The following is a 19,001-nucleotide window of genomic DNA, read 5'->3' on the forward strand; positions in this document are numbered from 1 at the left end:
TGAACCGCAGAAGAGAGTCTTCTCTTGTGACTAAAGACTGCATATCAAGTGAGCGATTCAGCAACAGGCAAATTCTTAGGACTTCCTCAGCTAAAAAGTGAGGATTTCTCCTCAGAAACACTGCAGGAGGAGATACCAAGCCCATAGCAGGCCTCGGTCCTGTATACCTGAAGGAGCGTCTCCACCCCCATTGTTCTGCCCGGACACTGAGATCCAGCACCGAGGCCCTTCTGGCGGTTCCCTCATTGAGAGAAGTGAGGTTACAGGGAACCAGGCAGAGGGCCTTCTCGGTAGTGGCGCCCGCCCTGTGGAACGCCCTCCCACCAGATGTCAAAAAGATAAACAACTACCTGACATTCAGAAGTCATCTTAAGGCAGCCCTGTTCAGGGAAGTTTTTAATGTGTGACATTTTAGTGTATTTTTGGTCTCTGTGGAAGCCGCCCAGAGTGGCTGGAGAAACACAGCCAGATGGGCGGGGTATAAATAAATAAATAAATAAATTATTATTATTATTATTATTATTATTATTATTGCTGTCAATGTTTCCCCTTTTTTAAGGGAAATTCCCTTATTCCGAATAGGATTCCTCACAAGAAAAGGGAAAAGTTGACAGCTATGACCAAGCCTCCCCCCAAAAAAAGTAATTTAGTATGGGGGACACTTCATCCCCCTGACTAAAACTCTGATTGTAATCGTAAGGGAAAGAGAATTCTGGAAGGCTGCTGAAGCAGATTTTTTTTTTTGTAGCGATAGGTGACTTCAACTACTCTAGGTAATGGCCTACTTTATAGAAGATGGTATTCTGTTTGAAGGGCTGGTGACTGACTCCTCTATCTGAAAGGCTGTGGTGTCTGGATCAAATCTGATTTAAAGATAAGGATTCCTAAGAAGAGAGAGCAGGGGCCTTGAAGTTACCTATCAACATTTAAGGTCAGTCTTCCCCACTAGGATGACATGTATTTCTATTTAAATTATAGTAATCATTTCTAAATTTGCATCTTACATGTAAAGTAGCATTTGCAAACCTTGTCCCCTTTGCGGGGTAATACTTTTTCTTGTTTTGGGCAATGCATGATTGACTATCCTGAACTACTCACACAAGTTACGACAAAGATAGGCAATTTCAAGATTCAATAAATACGTGTGGTAAAGAAGGAATTGCACTGAATTGGCTAGATTTAATCTTACGTGTTGCTCAAGATTTGAGAAATACCCACTTACAAACAGATCTGTGTAGATGGTCACGAATAAATGGAAATATTTTTCAGAATAGCTTTAATACTACATCCGAAAAGAGCAAAAAGCACTCCCAAGTAATGTAGTTTTGAGTTGTTTCCCATTAAAAAAAATAATCATTTTTTTTTAAAAAAAAGGCTAAACAAAAGCAACATACTCTGTGGACAGTGGAATTGAGCCAAAGATTTTGCCTGTGCTTACAGATACGCAGAGCTCACTTTGTGTTCTGTAAAGCAAAGCTGTGTGAGGCTTTGCCCAATTTGAGCTCTCCATATTTTCCTTGCAAATATTGGTCATTACATGTGTTTCTGACAGTGGAGCTTCCTAGAAAACATCTCTCTCCCCCATGACAGTTTTCCACTGCACAGTGCCAGCAGCTTATTCTTCCTCTCATTTCATTACAAGTCTTAAATATGGTTTTCACAAAAACATAACCATATTTTGACATTCCTGTTGGTAGCCTGCTGACAGATTTCAGATGTGCTTGGATAATCAAGCAACTCTTTCATCAATAGAAGAAGCATTTAGCAAAACATAAAAAACCCAAAATATTATATAGGTAGTGAGCTTTCAGAAAAATAATCTTTGAATGATTGATTATCTGTTTCAGGGATTCTTGTGAAAATTGGATAGCCCAGATACAGTGGTACCTTGGGTTAAGTACTTAATTCGTTCCGGAGGTCCGTTCTTAACCTGAAACTGTTCTTAACCTGAAGCACCACTTTAGCTAATGGGGCCTCCTGCTGCCGCCGCACCCCCAGAGCACAATTTCTGTTCTCACGCTGAAGCAAAGTTCTTAACATGAAGCACTATTTCTCGGTTAGTGGAGTCTGTAAGCTGAAGCATAAGTAACCCGAGGTACCACTGTATTGGTATCATCTTTAAAACATCAGTACCCTCCAGCACTTTGTAATACCACCCAATGTTTCTGCGTGACTTTGTATTATCTGCTGTGTTTGTCTCTTATGTTATATTGGCAGGGCTCTTTTAAGACAGAACTTACCAGAACTCAGTTCTGGCACCTCTCAGGTGGGCGCCATTGCCATTCTAAGAGAACAAGAGAGGCGTTCATTGTGGGTTCCGGCACCTCTTTTTCTAGAAAAATAGTGCTGAATATTGGTTTTTTTAATGAAGAGTTATTCTATTGTATAGTTTTAATCACTGGAAGTCACCCTCAGTAATGCACTAGAAAGGTGGGATATAAATTCTCATATATATATTTCTATTGATTTCTCAGTTTTGCCATTGATGATAGCCAAATGTAAGACCAGTTCACAGCATCTTAAAGTATCAAGGCAAATGATTGAATGTGCATTAGCAATGACCACACGCTTTTTGAAACTCCACTGTCCAGGTACAGGTTCCGATGGGATATCGGCCCACTGATTGCTGAACCCCACCTTGAGCATTTGCATGTTCAGACCCAGAAACCTCCCCCCTAAATAAATTCACACATGATTCAAATTTTGGTTTGGTTTTTGGCAGAATTTAGGCCACAACTTTATTGATTACAGAAAGTGACTGGTTGCCTAGGCTCTGGTTCAACTAGCTCCCTGCCATGCAGGTAGCGCTGACCCAGGGTTCCAGCATAGGTCAGCCAAGGGTGAACACCTGGATAAGGGGAAAGCCAGGAACGGGCTAACTCTGCCACCCAAATGTCCCCCTGGACTCAGGCACGGGCACAACCCCCTCTCAGGGGTTGACCAAACCATCGAGTCCCTAGATTCCTTTAACGGAATACCCTTCACATAGGGATGGCGAGAGCGTTCTCCCATCCCTATCACATGAACCAGTGCCTATCCGTAACCTTACAAGTTGTGACGATTTGCTACGCAGCTGGTGAAACCCAAATGGAAACATCCAATCAGCCAAGTGGGGAAAATTCCCGCCGTGCCCCTGTCCCAACGACAGACGGCACACGACGGCACGGCAAGGTCAAGTGCAACAAGCCCTAAAAGTAGGGAGAGGTGGGTGGGTGTTCCGAATGCACGCGCCAAAAGAGGAAGCTCTGGGTCACGTGCATGGGCATAAATAGGTCCCTCGAATCGTTTGGACTGCGTCCCATTGGCCAGATTGCACCCAGCTTCGAGGGACCTACCAATCGGGTGTTGTGGCTGACCAATCGTACCCACCCACAACACAGGGTGTCGGTTGTCCAGGTCTCACTGAAATATGTGCCCTCTTTAAGGGAGGACCCGATTTACTTACTAGCCCTGGATGTGTCCTGAATGACACACAGAACTGAATTTTGGAGTAACACTACAGCAAGCCTGCATCTATGGGACCACATGGACATACCAAAAGCAACTAAATTAAACACTGAAATATTATTTTTCATCATCCTTCCTGTTTCCTTTGTAACTCAACAGCCATATGGTTAGCAGCAGCAGCCACATGTGGAGGGATGGGACTTTTATTGGGCCAAACAAAACTAGAAAATGGGCGTAGATCTTAATTTCCCATGGAACTAAGACTCTTCTTCTGTGAAAAAATGTTGCGATTCTCATATAAATCCAATGGTCATTAAGGCATGTGTCCAGCACTCTACAGAACCAATCTTTCAAAATTCATTGACCATAAGCTGAAGGTGAGCATTATAAGCCACAATTGGCATCTTAACACGATACATACAGCACGATACAGCTGCATACAAGATTGACTGAGACGACCCGCGTGCGCATCTGACAAGCTGTCTATCTCTCGCCGGCAGAATCAGCCAATTGCCAGCACACAAACAGCAGTGACAACCAATCAACTACAGCCCTTCCGCAGCTCTCTACTGAGTGACCATACCTTAAGGAGTGTCTTCACCCCCATCGTTCTGCCCGGACACTGAAGTCCAGCTCCAAGGGCCTCCTGGTGGTTCCCTCACAGCGAGAAGTGAGGTTACAGGGTACCAGGCAGAGGGCCTTCTCGGTAGTGGCACCTGCCCTGTGGAACGCCCTCCCATCAGATGTCAAGGAAATAAACAACTACTTGACTTTTAGAAGACATATGAAGGTAGCCCTGTTTAGGGAAGTTTTTAATGTTTTATGTTTTATCGCTTTATTATTATTATTATTAGTAGTAGTAGTAGTATTACAGTGGTACCTCGGGTTAAGTACTTAATTCGTTCCAGAGGTCCATTCTTAACCTGAAACTGTTCTTAACCTGAAGCACCACTTTAGCTAATGGGGCCTCCTGCTGCTGCTGCGCCGCCAAAGCCCAATTTCTGTTCTTATCCTGAAGCAAAGTTCTTAACCTGAAGCACTATTTCTGGGTTAGCGGAGTCTGTAACCTGAAGCGTATGTAACCTGAAGCGTATGTAACCCGAGGTACCACTGTATTATTATTCTGATGGGAGCTGCCCAGAGAGCCTGGGGAAACCCAGCCAGATGGGCAGGGTATAAATGATAAATGATGATGACGACATCTTTGGGTTTGTTGCCATTTAATGTGCAAAGACGTCCAGTGATTCAGAGAACAAGCATTTTTTGTTTCCACACACTTTCCCTCTCACCTCTCTTTGGACGGACTAACCCAAACTCACCAGTTTTCTTCGCAACTCAGACCGGAAGCAAAGCTCATGGGCTGTGTATCCGATGGGCAGCCACTGTTCTTCTTCATTCTCATGTATTTTTTGCGAGCTAAGTATCCCCTGAAAGCTAAGCAGACAGAAAGAAAGGTAAGGTTAAAATATGGGGCAAGAGTCCCTGTACTGTTGCAGCAGAAGAAGGACAAACAGTCCAAGGCCTGAGAAACAAAATTAATTTGTTCATAGCGCTAACAAAACATGCTCCATTGTGATGGGTGGTGTCTGTATGGAGGGATGGTCTCTATATGTCAAGGGCCCTGGGGTGGGAGAAACACCTTGGCATGTATTCCACTTTCCTTGAGTGCAACGCTGCCATGCAATCCCCCTTTCCTGAGAGTTAGTCCCACGGAATTCAACAGGACTTCCTTCTGTGCAAACATGGTTAGGTTTGCAGTCTAAAATGCAGTAGACTCAAGCTGAAGGAAATAGTGGTGCAGGAAAGATTGTTATGTTACAAATGAGCAGAGTCTTAAAAAATAAAAATATCTATTTGATCAGCTACTTATCTTTTTCTGAAATATTTTTTATTTGATTTTACAAGTGTAAAGTTATAACAATACAAAATACATCTCCATATTTAGAGATTGATCCTAATCTCTGGACTTCCCACCATCCCCTCCATCGGTCCTTTTGTCAACCTTTTCAACTGCAAATTATTTCATAATCCATGTTCTATATCTCTCCATATTGTCCATGATAATTGCTACATTACAAGTGTTATTAGAATCCTGCTAACGTTTCCATCTGCTTATAGTGGTCTCCTAGATAAATTATAATTTCCCCCCATGCTTTATTGAAGTTTTTGTCTTCTTAGTTCCTGAGCTTTCCGGTCAGTTTTGACATTTCATCGTACTCCAACAGCTTGAATTGCCATTCCTCTCTGGTAGGGACTTTGTTGTCTTTCCATCTCGGGGCTGATCAGCAACTTATCAATCCATATATATATATATATATATATATATATATATATATATATATAGTGGTACCTTGGGTTAAGTACTTAATTCGTTCCGGAGGTGCGTTCTTAACCTGAAACTGTTCTTAACCTGAAGCACCACTTTAGCTAATGGGGCCTCCTGCTGCTGCTGCGCTGCCAGAGCCCGGTTTCTGTTCTCATCCTGAAGCAAAGTTCTTAACCTGAGGTAATATTTCTGGGTTAGAGTTTGTAACCTGAAGCGTATGTAACCCGAGGTACCACTGTGTGTGTGTGTGTGTGTGTGTGTGTGTGTACACACACACACCACTTCTCAAGGTTATGTCACACTCTGCTGTGACCAAGGAGCAGAATCTAGGGGACAGTGTGTGTCTTGTACTACATACATGATATACACTTGAGGAAGCCCCACAAGTATGGAGAAGACAGCCTTGCCTGCACAGCATTAGACCAATGAAGCAATATGAACCATTCACTTAAAAGGGAAAAAGACAAGGGCCCACATGGGAATATGATTGCAACAGGGACTAAACTTGCTGCTTCACTCTGGTCACTCCAGCCATTAAGAACTATTCCTAATCCCGTCCCACCACCTTTTGAAACCATCTATTCTAGGTTCTGCTCGTTGCTCATATGAGAATGTGCTAGAACTTTGAGAAATTGTCTTTAAACACCCACATCTGTTGATTAGATAAACAGATGATTTGTTATTTCAGATTCTTAACTCATTTGTAATGTTGCAATTTTTCCAGCTGCGTTTACTGCTTCAGTTAAAAGCATGCAGCATTTTATTCTCTTAAAACAAAAAAAAAACACCAAAAAAATCCTCATTCTTGTCCTATAGGCTGGTTTACACAACTATTATTTGTCATTTTTATAAATGTTTCAAAGGTTGCAACTCTATGGAGAACCATAAATGCAAACCAGCAGAACCACACCCCCCAACATTTCTCTGATGAAAATAGGGATGTCTTATTCATCATTATCATTATTTTATTTTATTTATACGCTGCCCATCTGACTGGGTTGCTGCAGCCACTCTGGGAAGCTTTTAGCACATATAAAAACATAACAAGTCATTAAACATTAAAAAACTTCCCTATACAGGGATGCCTTCAGATGTCTTCTAATGGTTGTATAGTTACTTATCTCCTTGGCTCGGGGGTTGCATAACTCCATACCCTCCAACATTTCTCTGGTGATAATAGGGACGGCCTAAGAAACATTCCAGGATCAAATCAGAAACCAAGATGGCTTCTGTAAATCTGGGACTGACCCTGGAAAACAGGAGCACTTGGAAGGTCTGCAGAACACTTTCCTCAATATTGGTGGCTATACAAAGAACCACTGTGTTCACAAAGTCACTTTGGTACTGCAGTTTCACATGGCACTGTAGGGATAGGTTTGTCAGAGGCTATCATGCAGAGAAAAAGAAGCATTTGTTCCAGCTGTCTGTAAATGGATGTGATGGCAAGATCGGATGCTATGAAACAAAAGACTCAAGGCAGATTTGAAAAGGACATGAAGGTCTTGCAAGGCAGGCGTTATATAGATCAGATGACCAGTGGATCTGGTCCAAATCTGACCCCTTGAGGGGGATGAGGCTTGCTCCTGGTCCCAATTGTGAACACAGAAACATTAAGAGAGTTGCTACATTGAGGCTTGCTCCTGGTCCCAATTGTGAATGCAGAAACATTAAGAGAATTGCTACATTGATTTTAATGTATTTTTAATCTTTGTTGGAAGCCGGTCAGAGTGGCTGGGGAAACCCAGCCAGATGGGCAGGGTACAAATAATAAATTATTATTATTATTATTATTATTATTATTATTATTATTATTAGGACTTGCCAGGGATTGCGGCAGAAGCTTGGCCCTACCTTCAACTCCTTTCCCAAAGCGGCCCACTGGCAGAACTAGCTGCTGATGAAAGAGTCCTATGATCTTCCCTGCTTCCCACTTTGCTGAACAAATAATGCCAGCAGCAAATCAATGCAAATATGAATGGGTTTGAAACACGCCAAGGTGCAGGAATACCAGGGACAGCTCACTCGCTGTAGCGTTTAGACAGATGCAAATCATTTCCCAGCAAAGATGTTTACAGAATATCCTGTTAGCGTAAGAAGGCAGGGGTGGGCAGGAGAGAGGGGAGGGAGGGAAAGCTGACGTCAGGTGGAGGAGCCATCACAGCTATTTGCATTGCTGACTATCTCTGGTTTTGACACTAAGCGCTTGGCTCAAGGAGTGTGAAATTAGCAGGCACACACTGCTAGTGCCCCAGGAACAATCCCCACATCAATGAAGAAGAATGATTACCAGCTGCCACTTTATTTTCACCTTATGCATTTAATAATATTCTCCGAGGCACTGCCATAATGAATTAGATCCCCATCTTCGCATTGCTAATGATGGAACTATTAAGACTCAGGGCCAACGGAGTAAGACTTGAAATGAATATTGCTATCGTTTTATTATTAGTCATTTGGGGGGAGGTGTACCTGGTGCACTGGGAATACTGATACACTATTGACATAAAACGAGACTCCCCTCAGCTTCAACAGACAGCACATCAAGATTGCTGTTACGTACAGGAGACGGGTGCATTGCATTCCTAGAAAACGTGCTGAGGCGTATCGGTCATTCATGGCATGGTTCAAATTTGGTAAACAAGAAAGAGGGTGCCTCCGACTCCAATCCCCAATTATCTCCAGGAGAAATCAATGCTGTAGGACCTGATTTAGGCAAGCCTACCGCAACTGGTAGGGACTGGTAGGGATGCGGGTGGTGCTGTGGGTTAAACCACAGAGCCTAGGGCTTGCCGTTCGGAAGGTCAGCGGTTCGAATCCCTGTGACGGGGTGAGCTCCCGTTGCTCGGTCCCTGCTCCTACCAACCTAGCAGTTCGAAAGCACATCAAAGTGCAAGTAGATAAATAGGTACCGCTCCGGCGGGAAGGTAAACGGCGTTTCCGTGCGCTGCTCTGCTTTGCCAGAAGCAGTTTAGTCATGCTGGCTACATGACCCGGAAGCTGTACACCGGCTCCCTCAGCTAGTAAAGTGAGATGAGCGCCGCAACCCCAGAGTCGGCCACAACTGGACCGAATGGTCAGGGGTCCCTTTACCTTTTACATACAGGGATCAAACTTGCAACCTTGGGGTTATCAGCACCACACTCTAACCTAATGAAACTGTTATGTACTGAACCCTTCAGCTCAGTTCTGTTTTTTGTTTTTTTTATCAATAAATTTTTATTATTTTTCTCAACACAGTTTTATACAATACATCAAACCACATATATACTTTTAGCTCTGCCGAGCTTGTGACTTCCCTCCTTCCCTTCAACAGGTATCCCTTATTCCTTTAAATCATGTATTTTTTTTATAAGGTATTTATTAAGATTTTTTTAAATATTACAATAAAAAATGAAAAAGAAAAAGAAAATACAAAATAAAAATGATTAAAAACCACTCAATTTTTCCATTACTTATTTTTCCTTAGCTTGTTTCCCAGACCTCCTCATACCTCCCTTTTTTGTATTCCAGTTCAGTTTGTTGGTTCAGCAAATCCTTACCCTCTTTATTTGTCCTAATCTTTGGTCTTAAAATAGTAACGTTAGATTTTTACCTCTTAACAACCCATTTTTCATATTCCCTTAAAGCATTACAGCTGGAAACCACTTAATTTCTATCCAACATCGTTCTAACATTCATTAATTTTACAATATTTCTGTAGATAATCTTTGAACTTCTTCCAATCTTCTTCCACCGACTCTTCTCCCTGGTCTCGGATTCTGCCAGTCATTTCTGCCAGTTCCATATAGTCCATCAACTTCATCTGCCATTCTTCCAGAGTGGGTAGATCTTGTGTCTTCCAATACTTTGCAATGAGTTTTCTTGCTGCTGTTGTGGCATACATGAAAAAAGTTCTATCCTTCTTTGGCACCAATTGACCGACTATGCCTAGGAGAAAGGCCTCTGGTTTTTTCAAGAAGGTATATTTAAATACCTTTTTCAGTTCATTGTATATCATTTCCCAGAAAGCCTTAATCCTTGGGCACGTCCACCAAAGGTGAAAGAATATACCTTCAGTTTCTTTACATTTCCAACATTTGTTATCGGGCAAATGATAAATTTTTGCGAGCTTGACTGGGGTCATGTACCACCTGTATATCATTTTCATAATATTCTCTCTTAAGGCATTACATGCCGTAAACTTCATACCTGTGGTCCATAACTGTTCCCAGTCAGCCATCATTATGTTATGTCCGACATCTTGTGCCCATTTAATCATAGCAGATTTCACCATTTCATCCTGAGTATTCCATTTCAACAGCAAGTTATACATCTTTGACAAAATCTTAGTTTTGGGTTCTAATAGTTCTGTTTCTAATTTTGATTTTTCCACCTGGAAACCAATTTTCTTATCCAACTTATATGCCTCCATTATCTGATAATAATGAAGCCAATCTCGCACTTTGTTTTTTAATTTCTCAAAACTCTGCAATTTCAGTCTATCTCCGTCTTGTTCCAAAATTTCCCAATATTTCGGCCATTTGGCCTCCATATTGAGCTTTTTCAGAGCTTTTGCTTCCATCGGTGACAGCCACCTTGGAGTTTTATTTTCCAATAAGTCCTTGTATCTTATCCAGACATTAAACAATGCTTTCCTGACAATGTGATTTTTAAATGCTTTATGTGCTTTGACCTTATCATACCACAGATATGCATGCCATCCAAATACATTTTTGAACCCTTCTAGATCCAAAATGTCAGTGTTTTCAAGAAGCAACCATTCTTTCAACCAGCAAAAAGCTGCTGATTCATAGTAAAGTTTAAAGTCTGGCAGGGCAAATCCACCTCGTTCCTTTGCATCTGTTAATATTTTAAATTTTATTCTAGGCTTCTTGCCCTGCCAGACAAATTTAGAAATATCTCTCTGCCACCTCTTGAAACAGTCCATTTTGTCCACAATTTGCAGTGTTTGAAACAAAAACAACATTCTAGGCAATACATTCATTTTTACCGCAGCAATACGACCCAGCAGTGAAAGCTTCAAATTTGACCAAATTTCTAAATCTTTTTTCACTTCAGCCCAGCATTTTTCATAGTTATCTTTAAATAAATTCCCATTTTTTGCTGTCATGTTAATCCCCAAGTATTTAACTTTCTTAATGACTGCTAAACCTGTCTCATTCTGAAACCTCTCTCTCTCCATTGGTGTTAAATTTTTCTCTAAAACCTTGGTCTTTAACTTATTCAACTTAAATCCTGCAACTTGACCAAATTCTTGAATCAGTTCTAAAACTCTTTTGGTACTAGATTCTGGCTCCTGTAACGTCAATACTAAGTCATCTGCAAATGCTCTCAATTTGTACTGTTTGGCTCCGACCTGTATACCTTTAACCAACCGGTCCCTTCTAATCATGTTCAGCAGAACCTCCAGGACCGATATAAAAAGCAATGGGGAAATTGGGCAACCTTGTCTTGTCCCTTTTTCTATCCTAAATTCTTCCGTCACCACATTATTTACAATTAGTTTAGCCTTTTGTTCTGAATAAATTGCACTTATACCGTTTTCAAAACCTTGGCCTACCCCCATCCCCTGTAGGTTCTTTTTCATAAAACTCCAAGAGATATTGTCAAAAGCTTTCTCTGCGTCCACAAATATCAAAACTGCTTTAGTATTTATGTTCACTTCTAGTTTTTCCAAAATATCAATTATATTCCTCAAATTATCGGACAAGTGTCTTCCCGGGAGAAAGCCCGCTTGGTCTTTATGAATCTCTTCCATCAATACTTTTTTCAATCTCTTGGCCAAAATGTCTGCAAAAATTTTGTAATCCACATTAAGTAACGATATGGGGCGGTAGTTCTTAAGCTGAGTCTTTTCAGTCTCTGTCTTCGGTATAAGTGTAATGTACGCCTCTTTCTAAGACTCTGGTGCCCTTTTCCCTTCCAATATTTCATTGCAGACTTCCTTTAAAGGTTGTAATAGCCACTCTTTCAAAGATCTATAATATCTAGAAGTCAGCCCATCCGGTCCTGGAGATTTGCCTAATTGCATGTTTTGAATGGCACCTTTTACTTCCTGTTCAGATATTTTATAGTTCAACATTAATTTACTTTCAGTTCAGTTCTGTTCTGACCTGTGAATAAACAAGAGCTGTTTGGAGAATCGCTGTGTTGTCTGATATGTTCACCCACAACTTAACAGAAACAATGCGACTGTTTAATTTGAAGTCAATTTGTAAAAAAAAAGAAAAAAAAAGAAAAGGAAATTCAATAACAATTATATCAAAGCAGAGAGAGACTGAGCAACAATGAGCAGAAATTATTAATCCTGGAGCCACCTCTTTTAAATAAGTGCGGGACTTCAAATTCTAGGATCAGCTATCTCCTTCCTCAACTCTACAGTGACTTGTTCTGTGGCAGCACTATACAGTGGTACCTCAGGTTAAGTACTTAATTCGTTCTGGAGGTCTGTACTTAACCTGAAACTGTTCTTAACCTGAAGCACCATTTTAGCTAATGGGGCGTCCCACTGCTGCTACGCCGCCATACAATTTCTGTTTTCATCCTGAAGTTCTTAACCCAAGGTAAAATTTCTGGGTTAGCAGAGTCTGTAACCTGAAGCGTATGTAACCTGAAGCGTATGTAACCCGAGGTACCACTGCACTTTCTCTCAGGGAATGGATGCTCAAGTGCATTTGGGTTTTAAAAATAAATAAATAAAATTTCTATCCCCACTGGAGGATAGAAACAAACATTTCCTCCCCACCCCACCCATTCCAACATTTCATCTGATGTCTGCTGCTGTTCTCCTTGGTTCCACTGAGAACGCCTAGCCCAGCCGCTGGGGTATGCGAAAGGCATCTGTTTATTTTCAAAATGCAAATGCAGCCCGCCTCAAAAGACCGCACTGCAAGGAAATGAGCAACCTGAACAAATCAAGAGGGGTTCAGCCCCCCCCCCCCCCGATCAGAAGCCATATGTACATTTTTCTATCCGGCCAAGATCTCTTGCTGTCAAAACCACTCAGAGGATATCCTGAAATCTGAATGAAGGCCTTCCCCCTCCACCGCCCCTTGCAACAATTAAAATGAGCAGGCTAATCCTGGAAGAATTATTCAGGCAAATCATTTTTCACACAGTATGAAGCAATGATAAGGTCATTTACAAAAGAAACCACTGCCTTTGAAATGGCAACTTGTAGACAGGGGGACCTGCCTGCAGGAGGGCCATAGATAACACTGAAGACTGTGCGCCCCCCCCTCCACCTTTCCCCACATCCCAACAACACCAGCCTCATAGTCTTTGGAACAGATTCTGATGAGGGAAGGGTCCAATAAGGTTAATACCCCCCCTTTGATCTCTGTCAAGGCAAGAATTAATTTACATTTCAGATGAAAAAGGTTGACAGCATGAAAAGGCATCTTGTTTCTGGTATGTGAATGTGCTGGTAATAGATCGGGAATTCTGAAAGGAAGTTCTGAGGAAGCTAAAGGGATAAGCCTCAGTGCTGCTTTTACTGGGAAGGAGATGAAAGGGAAACAAATCTCAGTATCAGCCGCACTGTAGAAACAAGTAAGCCAAGTGCTTCCTAAATTTCAAGACCACCTTTCTTCCTCCCCACCCCTGTAACATTCTCCTTTTCCTTTCTTTTCGTTTTTTTTCCAGAGACATATATTTTAATTAGATAGTTCTTTGAATGCCTAGGTAACAAGTGCAACTGGTGCACTTTGTAGAATCAAAATTCCTTGTGCTTTCAGTGTTAGGCTGATCATATTTCTTGTGAATGAAACATTGTCCCTTAATTACAACCCCATTGTGAGCACTGGGGGGGGGGGGGGTGTCTTCGCAACACCAGCAGTGTTGATCTAACACGAGCATTCATGTGTTTTTAAAATAAATTATTTGACTACCCATCAATAAACATTCCCCGAGTGGCTTGTGAAGGCAATACTGAAAACACAGGATGCAATAATTAAAATCAACAGTAAGTGATAAAAGAGGGGGGGTGGGCAAAAGAGAAGCTTTCCTCATAACAAAGACAGTATAACTAGTAGTTTACGGTTTGTATTGAAACCACACTAAGCCACAGCAGTCCACAGCAGATTCAAAATGTTATTTAGAAACTGGGATGAATAACAAAAGTCTTCATCTGGCACTGAAAGAGCCATAGAAAAGGCATCATACAGTGGTACCTCAGGTTAAGTACTTAATTCGTTCCGGAGGTCTGTACTTAACCTGAAACTGTTCTTAACCTGAAGCACCACTTTAGCTAATGGGGCCTCCTGCTGCTGCCGCGCCACCGGAGCCCGATTTCTGTTCTCATCCTGAAGCAAATTTCTTAACCTGAAGCACTATTTCTGGGTTAGCGGAGTGTGTAACTTGAAGCGTATGTAACCTGAAGTGTATGTAACCCGAGGTACCACAGTACTCTGAGCATTGCACATCTGTAGTCTAGCAAAACCAGGGGGGGAATGGCTACATATAGTATTTGCTTATATTTTGGAAATATGGATGTAGAGATAAACAAGTTGGACTTGCCTTAACCTGTTGCTGCGAAGAGTGCTTCTGCTCTTGGTTCCTCCCATTCCACTCTATTCTCCCTTTCCTGGTTTTCCATTCCGCATCCCCAACATTCGCGCAGCACCCCATGTCCAGGAAACACATTCACCCCCCCCCATAACAAAGCTGCTCTCCTCAAGGATGGAGGAAATGACACTATCTTATTGCTATCATTAGTGCTTTTCTTGGTTCAAAAATATATATGCGGCGCCGGTACGCATCTATCAATAGACGTATTGTGTGTGCCAGCACAAAATGGCTGCTGAAAAGAGTAGCCGGCCTACCATACCAGTGGTGCGATTTGTTTGGGGCAAAAGTGCCCATGAGTGCCCGATAAATAAAATGGCTAAGATAATATATAACTTGCTCTATTTGCAGGAATAAATATCCACGTTAACGCTATGTATTTGGTGGTCTGTGTTTGCCTGAGCTTGAGTCTGGACTAAGGATTCTGAGCCCCTGTGTTCCGATTCGATACATGATATCCAATCACAGAACATTTCAGGATTTGGGCCTCTACCATTGGCCCCTAAACCCTGAGTCATGATTCGCGGCTTGGAAGTTTAGACAGCCAATGGCAGTGGGAGTGGGAGGGGCCCAGCCCTTCAGAAATGTATATAAGCAGTTGCTTTGCCCGTTGTCCAGTTCTGTTAGTTTAATAAAGGTTCTTGTTGCTATCACTGTGTCTTGCCTCGTGGGAACACACCTACACTTCATATAACTCGCTCCATTAGCAGGAATAAATATCCATGTTAAAGCATCCAATCCGATACCATGACAAGCCACTTTTCTGGGAACTAGAATTTGATTTAGAAATGTTTGTTGTCCTTGCTACGCTTCATCAACTGTGGGCTGTCATGCCTAACAGGGAATGCACGTATTTGTGTCTTGAGGTGGCTCACGCTGCACTAGCCTCCAGCAGAACGGGAAAGGCTCGCAGCCACAGGGCCTGGTTTCACGGGCAGCACTGGGAAGGGCACGTAAGCCTCCCCTCAAGCAAAGCACCCCTTCCTCCATGAAGAAGAAGAGTTTGGATTTGATATCCCGCCTTTCACTCCCTTTTAAGGAGTCTCAAAGCGGCTAACATTCTCCTTTCCCTTCCTCCCCCACAACAAACACTCTGTGAGGTGAGTGGGGCTGAGAAACTTCAAAGAAGTGTGACTGGCCCAAGGTCACCCAGCAGCTGCATGTGGAGGAGCGGAGACGCGAACCCGGTTCCCCAGATTACGAGACTACTGCTCTTAACCACTGCACCACACTGGCTCTCACCTGCCCTTCATTGCTGAACTTCGGTCATTAACATACCATTATTTTTATTTCAGAGATCTTAGCATACAGGACACAACTCAACTCACCCACCTAGAAATACACTTTGCCTCCTCTGTGTCCCCACCCCACCCCATTTTTTAAAAAAATTCTGGTGCTGTCCCTGCCTGGTTTGGTTATGGCCTGCCTTCTCAAGTGCTACAAGGAGGAACAGCTGGTGCCCAACCATCAAAACCCGTCCCGAGGCAACTGCCTGGCAACCACAGTATCAAACTTCGAAAACAGCTGTGCCTTCCTCTGGGAGCGGCGCTGCCTGCGCATCAATGCAGGGCACAGCGAGTGATAAATATGCCATTCCTTCTGAGCCTGGCAGAAATGTGGAGTTGTTTTCCAAGTGCCGGCTACAGAGGATCAGATGCATACATTGGCTGAATAAGTGAATTGGACCATTTGAGCATCAAAAACCCCTTTTATTATTGAAGGTGTTTCTAGACGCAGCATCCCTCCTCGTGCACGTGGTGGGGAGTGCCTTCTAAGGCCTCACACACCTATGGCAGGTATGGACTGAGTGCCCCTGCCCCACAACCATGGGAGGCGGTGATGAGCTCAGCTGAGCGATGGGAATTTCTGCGCTCAGAGGCAACCCTAGAGTATAAACACTGCAGTATAAACAAAGCTCTCCGAGAGTGCATGGTATACGATCCTGGGAAAAGCATTTCCTGATGAATACTACCAGGGAACCTGCACCCTCATAGCAATAATAATGCAAGAGGGACAGGACTGGAATGGAAAGGTAAAGGCAAAAAGGTAAAGGACCCCTCGATGGTTAAGTCCAGTCAAAGGTGACTATGGGGTTGTGGTGCTCATCTCGCTTTCAGGCTGAGGGAGCTGGCATGTGGCCAGCATGACTAAACCTTTTCTGGCGCAATGGAACACTGTGATGGAAACCAGAGCGCATGGAAACACTGTTTACCTTCCCGCCGCAGCGGTATCTATTTATCTACTTGCACTGGCGTGCTTTCGAACTGCTAGGTTGGCAGGAGCAGGGACACCCTGTCGCGGGGAATCGAAACCAACCTTATTATCAGCAAGCCCAAGAGGCTCAGTGGTTTAGACCACAGCGCCACCCGCATCCCATTGGAATGGAAAGACATAGGTATTGAATAGGCTGACAAAGCACCACCTCACAGTTGTTGCCTTTGTCCAAATTTGCGGGATACCTATCAAGTTTCCTGTGTCGCAGCCCAGCTTATTTGGAAGCATCCCTCAGCGGAGAATTTCCAGGGAGTTGTGGGCGGGGTTGTTGTTTTTATTTATAAGCAGGAACTTGGAGGAACTGAGTTCCTTTACCTTTTAAAAATTATTATTATTATTATTATTATTATTAGGTCTGGGGGGCCTGGAACAGTTATACACCCAATGCCTGAGCCAAAAATCCACCTATATCAATGAAGTTGTGGCCATTTCTAACCCACATCATTTTCTGCTTGAGTTTATTAATCACATCTTACATTTAGCCACTGCATGGGGGTGCAGGTGTGGTGGCACCACGACTCAGCCCACAATAATAAACAAACAAATAAACTTTGTGTTGAACTCCCCCATTTTTATTTTATGCCTCAAAAAAACAACAACTGGTGGTGGGGTGTGTGTGTGTGCTGTGAGGAAGAGGCAGGTGGGGAAGTTCTGCACACTTGCCTTTAGTCTAGAACATGCCAAGGCTTTCCTCATATCGGTCCCATTTATTTCAGAGTTCCTAACTGAATGCACCTTGACTACCTCTTATGAAAAATGGTATGAATCTGCCTACTCTAAAGATGTACAGTGGAAACTCTGGTTACGTAGTTAATTCGTTCCAGAGGTCCATTCTTAACCTGAAACTGTTCTTAACCTGAAGCACCACTTTAGCTAATGGGGCCTCCCGCCCCCGCCGCGCGATTTCTGTTCTCACCCTGAAGCAAAGCTCTTAACCCGAGGTAATATTTCTGGGTTAGCAGAGTCTGTAACCTGAAGCGTATGTAACCCGAGGTACCACTGTATTACCCCATTGGATAATGAGCACCTTAGCATCTCGTTTGCTTTTTCTGAAGAAAAGTTTTTTTTAAAAAAAACCATACCAAGGGTTTTCCCCCTAAAGGGTAAAGGTAAAGGTAAAGGGACCCCTGACCATTAGGTCCAGTCGTGACCGACTCTGGGGTTGCGGCGCTCATCTCGCTTTATTGGCTGATGGAGCCGGCATACAGCTTCTGGGTCATGTAGCCAGCATGACTAAGCCACTTCTGGCAAACCAGAGCAGCGCACGGAAATGCCGTTTACCTTCCCGCCGGAGCGGTACCTATTTATCTACTTGCACTTTGATGTGCTTTCGAACTGCTAGGTTGGCAGGAGCTGGGACCGAGCAATGGGAGCGCACCTCATCGCGGGGATTCGAACCGCCGACCTTCTGATCGGCAAGTCCTAGTCTCTGTGGTTTAACCCACAGTGCCACCCGCGTCCCTCCCCAAAGGGTAGCAATGATATAACACAGAATGCTGGGATGCCTGTAAGACTGACAATAGGGCTGCTGTATTATGAGTTGAGTCATGTGGACCCTGGTCAGAGCCAGCTTCTCCATCAGGTGCCTGAATGCTGAATTTGAACTTCTGGCACAGGTAAGCGAGCAGCCAGGAGAAGCGCGTTTAAGTTCCTTTTGTTTTGGCTGTGCTTGATTTCTGCCAGACACAAACACTGACATGGGAAGTTACCCGCAGTAAAATAGGTGTCAGCTGTGAAAATATTGTTTTAATTACCTGCTTGAATATGAATAGCAGCATCAGTTCTTCTGTTCTTTATATCCTTGAACTTCCTGCGTGCATCATATCCTCTCCAGGCTAAAAATACAAAGCCATGTGTTGTGAATTAGGTTCGCTTTAAAGGAAAGGCTGCCGCAGAGTCAGAAAAACGGGCCACTGTTTTGATCCCTTCTGGCCTCAGCCTTCTTCCTCACCCCACCAAAGCGCTCTCCCGGTTAAGTGGCCTGTTGAATGCTGGGCTCATGATTGAAGTAGGTTTAAGCAGCTCCCTGTGGCTTCAAACAGTTCCTTCAGCCTTTCTGTCACAGCGTGGGCTCTTTGATTACGTTTGCCACCTCCCCCAGTGGGAAGAAAAACAGTGGCCGAATGCTTGTTTGCATGTGTTGAGTTGTTTGAATATATGCAAATTCAGAACATGGTGCCCAGCGCTTCAGCAACTAAGGGTGAACCATTGTTGTTTTTTAAAGGTCAGAGTAGCGGCAACCTTTTAGCCCCCAGGTCCCTACACAGAACAATACAAGAAGCACATCCGTTACATCTTGATGTGATGAAGACCAATGCCACCCCTCATGTCTGTGCCAGCACAAGATGCTCTCTGATATATTTCCAGCTTTTGGGATCTGAACTAGGCT

At 43.2% G+C, this 19,001-nt stretch overlaps 1 protein-coding gene across 1 annotated transcript in view; it reads right to left on the minus strand.

Moving 5' to 3' along the window:
* Positions 1-19,001, minus strand: part of MYO3B (myosin IIIB) — a 296,654-nt gene that overhangs the window by 63,670 nt on the left and 213,983 nt on the right. The window contains exons 30-31 of the mRNA XM_080972245.1: positions 18,367-18,447; positions 4,767-4,881 (exon numbers count right to left, since the gene is read on the minus strand). Of these exons, the coding sequence (XP_080828371.1) occupies positions 4,767-4,881; positions 18,367-18,447 (196 nt within the window). The remainder of the gene's footprint in view (positions 1-4,766; positions 4,882-18,366; positions 18,448-19,001) is intronic.

Source organism: Podarcis pityusensis (assembly GCF_964106645.2).
Source record: "Podarcis pityusensis genome assembly, chromosome: 1".
Taxonomy (NCBI): Eukaryota; Metazoa; Chordata; class Lepidosauria; order Squamata; family Lacertidae; genus Podarcis; species Podarcis pityusensis.